This window comes from Pinus tabuliformis, chromosome 8 (assembly GCF_031772625.1).
Source record: "Pinus tabuliformis cultivar Carrire ecotype Pingquan chromosome 8, CPIR1, whole genome shotgun sequence".
NCBI lineage: Eukaryota > Viridiplantae > Streptophyta > Pinopsida > Pinales > Pinaceae > Pinus > Pinus tabuliformis.
Genome location: NC_142294.1, coordinates 1,079,023,482 through 1,079,029,970, shown reverse-complemented (window position 1 = coordinate 1,079,029,970; position 6,489 = coordinate 1,079,023,482). Strand labels below are relative to the sequence as shown.

Here is a 6,489-nt window from a genome sequence, read left to right as displayed (position 1 = left end):
TGCCAAAGTCCGCCCATTATCACTTCGGGCTTCAATTTTTGCCCACGTGAACGGCCCCAATTTCAACAGCAATTATTATTAACTTTTTGAAAGATACGGAAACAAAGGAATTCAATCTCACACCTAACATAATTAATACCAGTCTGTCAATGTCAGACGTGGCAGACACAAGAACAAGGACATGTTTCAATCAGACAAGAGTTCTCTAATAAGTTGAGTTCATGTTTTTATAGTGTTATTTATATTGGGATAACTTTTTGAATAAAATTGTAGATGATATTTTATTTTGTTCAATGTTTTTGGTGGATTTTTTATCTAGGGAATGATAAGTATAGGGAACGGAAATTCCACAAGAAAATTTGGACGGGATAAAAAATCTTTTATACAGTTTCATCAGAAAAATTCTCTCAAACAGAAGAGTTGTCTAATAATGATAAATAATGGAAATATTGGGTGGAAATTTATAGATGTCTAATTTTAAGATTTTGGTACTTCAATTTTACCCAGAAAATAATGGAAATTTTGGACTGAAATTTACACTTATCACATTTTAAAAAAAATTAGTACCAAAAAAATTTAGTAATGAAGTCATTTCTATTTTCACCCTTTAAAATAAGGTTCAAATACATCTCTTATCAATTTTTTTATAAAGAAAATGGTCAAATTCCCGCCATTTTTTTTAATAATAAGAGTGAAATTGACACAACCATGGACAACCCCATAATAATATGATGGCTACTTATTATTCTCAGTAAACCAACCAAAATCACAGTTCACACAACACTACAGTCTCAGTCTCAGCAGCATCAATGATTATTCCCAGTAAACCAAGATCACAGTGCACACAACACTCGAGTCTCATCAGCATATTGGAATCCAAGAAGAGTTGTTTCATAATATGATGGCTAATTATTATTCTCAGTAAACCAACTAAGATCACAATTCACACAACACTGCAGGGTCTCAGCAGCAATGCTGACAAACCCAGAAATACACTTTTCTATCTATATCCTCTCTCTATATATATAAAAACCGCGGAATACAGCGCAGCATTATTTATATGGTATGTGTATCTACAGAGGAGGACTAAGTTGCAGAGACTGCGATCTTCATTCCAGCAGCGCAGTGGCCAGCAACACTACAGATGAAGTAGTTCGCGCCCTTCTTCAGAGTAACTTTGTCGCTACCAGAAGTGAGAGGACGAGCCCCTCCCGTGGTGCAGCTCCTGTACGCTCCGGGGCTCACTACCACCAGGTTGTGCGCTGATGGACTGTAATTAAAAACTGCACCCATTAACCCATGCCCTTGTTATCAAATATTCATACACAGTTATATATCACAAAAAAATATAAGAGATCCTAGAGCAGAGATTCATCTTATTAATATTTAAAATGGTTAAATAGATTATATTACAAACATTAATAATAAATGACTGACATCTATGAAATAGAACTGAACTATTTGTAACACTCAGCAAACAGCCAAATCAAATATGATAACACCTAAATTAAAGAGATTAATATCTCAACAATACACCTGCGAAAACTAATCATACACAGAAAAATAAAATAAAAATAGAGATTAGAAGTTACCCAAAGTGTCACCGGCCCTGAATCTTTTCCCAGTAGTCCATGACTTAGTCTGGAAACCCCACCCCTGGCGACCCCCAACTACGTAGGTAGCCCCTTCAACAACACCCACACCGTGAAGAACACAGAGGAGGAGGAGCAGACTCCCCACCACCAAATTCTTGTTAACTGCTCTCGCACTGCCTCCTCCCTGGGCCATTCTGAGACAAAAACACCTCGAAACAGCAATAACAAGACCAGATCTTGACACAGCCAATATCCAAAATCCAGACTCTGCACGATTAAAGCAATGGGAGAGAAGGGTATATATAGTAAAACCCGAGCTGGTCCTGCACTACAGTGGGGCTATAGGGCTCTTGACTCCCAACACTAAAACAAACCACCAGTCTAATAAGTTCCACAACTACCCACATTACACATTGTTTATTAATTCGTCAAAACACAATAATGTCAAGTCGATATTCATTAAATCTCGGGGTTTGTCTTGAACTTCTGGAATTTCAGGTGCAGTGTTTTTCTAGGAACACACCGACGAGGGTACATCGTCGTTTTCCATGACATGGTAAGCGAGATAAGTCGGCCACTTGTTCATATTTTAAACATTAGAGCCCACACCACAAACAGACAGACCATCTTTTCCTTCCCATCGACATCAAAAGGGATTAATTCCTCATTAGCGAAGTATAATCAGAGATAGAGTGTAGGTGGTCTGGTCGGATGTTCTGTTGAATTTCATTTTATGATGTGTTTATCTATACTATAATTATCTATTTTAATCATCAATCTCATATGTAGATGTTGTTGTTAGACATAGTTACTTGAGATTCATACACTAACTAAATTATATATTTGGTTGAATTTCATATTACTATTTTGGGCTTTAAAAATAATACTTAGATATTGTTAATGAGCATAGCTAGTACCTACTTAGATTCATCTAACTCAAAATCTATCATGAGTTTGGAGAGATCAAATCCTTTTAGATGCAAATATTTCCTCAAATTATTAATCCAAAGTTATTAAATCTATCCATATTAGTATATAATATATTAATGTTAGATTTAATAATAATATTATTATTAATCTTATAATATTAATATTAGATTTAATGATGTTCTTTACATGGTATGATGGCAAAATTTATAATAAAATTATATCAAATTAATATTTTCAAATATTACAACTTTTTAGTGAAAATATTTATGTTTTTAAAGATTTTATATTTATGTCTTTAAAGATTTTAATATATCCATAAGATACGTTTTTTAATGATTCATTTTACAAATATTTAATTAAAAGAGATATTAAAATGTTTTAGAAGGCCATTTTTTATTCTTTGCATTGTAGTTTTTTTTATTTATATGATTATTTTCTTTTTGTTTTGTGCTCACATTAATTTTTTTATTTTTATTATTATTTTATTAGAGCCCTGACATAATTACACATCCCCTCAAATTGAGTTGTAGAATGGGTTTCTTGGCCCAACCAGTTTCATATAATAAATTACCTATATATATTAAATAAATATGAGGTAACTTAAAATGAGTTTTGTTTAGCAAGGTCACAATTTTGCCCCGAAAGCCATTTTTCACCATAATCTAGTAATTTTTTTCAAAAAATCTAACCATAGGAATTTTTAATATGTTTTTTTAGGGTGGAAATAAAATCAGCACTATCAAAAAACCTAGAGACACACAAAACCCTAAAGCTCAACAACTCTAACACAAATTTCCCAAAATTTCTACCACATTTTAATCAAAATCTCACTTAAATTTCCACTATTTTCCAAACAAAATTGTAATCTCATTAAATTAAACTAAACTACTATACTAGAAATAAATACTAAGGAGATCGAAACTTATATGATGTGAGAGTGGATATTGCTCATCACGTTTACGCTGGTCTATGCGGGAAAAATATCATATTTACGGTTGTCTCTTGAAATTTCGGATATTTTACGGTGGACTGGGTGTCCGTGGCAAGAGTCTGTAATTTGTAAACTTTGGACTTAATTAAGGGATTTTTCATATTTATTTTAGATATGGAAGTGATTATTAGAGTTCTAAGGTTTTTAGATTTGAGTAAAATTTATGGTTTTAGGTTTAAATAGAGTTTTATTGGTTATTCATGTTATTATGGGATTCAATTTTTTGATGGAATTTTTTATGAGTTTATATTATTTAAATATTTTACATAGTTATTTAATTTTTTTAATTTTTAGATTTTTAAATTTTTTAAATTTTGATTGATATAAGTAAAAATTCAATTTTGATGTTAGCAAGGACATTCTTACACATTACATTATACTCGGCTGTAGAATAAGTTGATTATCACACTGGGCTATAGAATGAGCAAATCAGCTCAATGATAGTTTTTCAGTAAGAAAAAAGCTGTATATATTAATATAATTATGCTAGAGAGGTTCTGATACAGAAAAGTATGGAATAGTTAATAGAGAAAGCCATAATATACTTTCGCCATATAACATATGGGAACATGATAATCATATACGATAATACATACAAAGGCAAAAGAGCAGTATACCCATAAACAGAGATATGGAAATGAATGAGGTCCCTGAGCATGTAACAGCTGATAAAGGACAGGATCATGATACATACCAGGACGATGTGACTCATATATACTCGACAATGAGAATTGATGAATTTGATGCGAGACAGTCCCCACAGTGATGCTCAAGTTCCATATTCCGCATTGTGATAACAAGCCTTCCTTTGATAAAGTATTAGTGATCATATTCTGAGAGTGATTTACATGAGCGATGGAGAAATCCTTTGAAGATTTCTAGATAGAGGAGATTCTTTGCATCCATCTGGAGAGGTTGGCATTGTTAATGGAATACTTGCTGATAACATGATCAATAATGATTTTTGAATCTCCATAGATCCAGAGGCCACCAATGTTCAAGAAAGAGCAAAAACTTAGGAGGCCATATAATGCCATGGCTTCAGCTTTATTGTTTGTCTCAGCACCCCCATTCCAATATATTTCATAGTGTTGATCTTCCATGATATTTATGAACACTCCACACCCACAAATACCTTCTTATGCTGCACCATCGAAGTGTGCTTTCGGAAATGACAAAAGAGGATTGATATGTAGTTTTGATATACCATTCACTTGCTGAGGAATAGTGGGAGTGAGCGAGAGATATAAATAAATAATTCGGTCAAATAATAGCATAAAATTCTCCTTATAATCTTGAAATATGACCCAATTTATCTGTTTCCAAATGAACCAGAAAACAATAAGAGGGATAGGCCTCCATATCATTTTCTGCTTACTCCACCATTCGAATGCATCTTTAATGGATGAGTGGATGTTATAATTGAAACCAAAATGAGGGGCTAGCTTCTTCCATAGAACCTGTGTGTGGAAACAATGAAGAAAGATATGTGGATTGTCCCCCGTCTCAGATAGGCAAATGGAGCAAATAGCTGGGCCTTGCCATTTCTTCTTTTGAAGGTTGATCCAGTGAGATTTTTATTGTGAAACACAAGGCATGAAAATAAGATAATTTTGTATGGGCATCCAGACTTCCAGAATGTAAAAGGAAATAAGTTATCGGCACAAGAATATTGCTCCTCTAAAATGGATAGGTATATATCGTTAACAAGAGCATGAGTCTTACCACCCCTCCCCCACCAAACAATGCTGTCTTCTTCTACCGATCTGTAAATACCACATATATTCATTTTCCCGTGAGTCATATTCCATTGGGTTGCAGCTTGACCATAAAGGCCCAAATCGTTAGCAGACATCCAAATTGGGAGAGCACCCTGCCATTCTTTTATAACCTGTGCCCAATAAAAGATGCCTTTTTGATGGAGCATGTGAAGGAGCTGATGAGGAATAAGAGAAACTTCTTCTCCACCCATGAATGGGTCGAATGATAGTTTTTATTAGTTCTTAGAATGGATTTTTATGGTATAATTAATAATTTGTATTTTGAATGCCTCTCGGCTCAATGATCGTTTTTATTGGTTCTTAGAATGGATTTTTATGGTATAATTAATAAGTTTTTATTTTGAATTTATGAATTTTTAATTCAAAGCTTTAGTATTAAGCATATTTATTTTTATGTTTGTGTGCAGAAAAATTTAAAGAATTTGTTTATATTAATAGGGAAAAGGAGAAACAACAGTTATTAATAGATTTTATACCTTTTGTCACAATTTTGTTTGGAAAACCATTTTTCACCAAAATATCTAACCATTTAAAAAAAAATCTAATCATACTAGTTTTCTAATAATTTTTTTAATAGTAAAAATAGATTCAGCACCATAAAAAAATATGACACCCAACATCCTGAAGCTTGACAACTTTAACTCAAATTTCTCATAATTTCTACCAAAATTTAATCAAAATCTTAAAAAAACCAAAAATTCCAATATTTTTTAAACAAAATTATAACCCTATAGATACTAAATCTGCCCCCATTAAATTACTATGCAATGGATACTAAATATCTAACGAGACCGAGACTTATATTCTGCCGCATTAAACTACTCTACTATGGATACTAAATATATAACGAGATCGAGACTTTTATTGACGTGTCAATAGACGTACCCATCACGGAATAGTCATTAATAACCGACATATGGATTGCGCAATATATATCTCGATGACATCCCTATCTATATTGATCATCATGTTTACGCTTGTCTATACGGAAAAAATCATGTTGATTGTTTTTTGGATATTTTGTTAATAAACGGTGGATTGGAGTCTCCGTGGCAACAGTTTGTAATTTGTAAGCTTTGGACTTAAACAAAGGGTTTCTCATAATTATTTTAGATAGAAAGTGATTGTTAGACTTCTAAGGTTTTTAGATTACTACTAGACTTTTATGGTTTAATATTTGAGTGGAGTAATA

At 32.7% G+C, this 6,489-nt stretch overlaps 1 protein-coding gene across 1 annotated transcript; it reads right to left on the bottom strand.

Moving 5' to 3' along the window:
* Positions 1-886: 886 nt before the first annotated feature.
* Positions 887-1,929, bottom strand: LOC149239063 (basic blue protein-like). The gene is made up of 2 exons (XM_089373311.1): positions 1,593-1,929; positions 887-1,283 (listed from the first exon to the last, which is right to left on the bottom strand). The coding sequence occupies exons 1-2, from the start codon at positions 1,786-1,788 to the stop codon at positions 1,087-1,089; spliced, it is 393 nt and encodes a 130-aa protein (XP_089229437.1). The 5' UTR covers positions 1,789-1,929; the 3' UTR covers positions 887-1,086.
* Positions 1,930-6,489: the final 4,560 nt, after the last annotated feature.

Bases quoted from the DNA above. Each gene is read 5' to 3' on its own strand.
- LOC149239063 (XM_089373311.1), bottom strand. From the start codon at position 1,788: ATGGCCCAGGGAGGAGGCAGTGCGAGAGCAGTTAACAAGAATTTGGTG. The intron at 1,284-1,592 runs GTAACTTCTAAT...TAATGGGTGCAG, and splicing joins CAGGGCCGGTGACACTTTGG to TTTTTAATTACAGTCCATCA.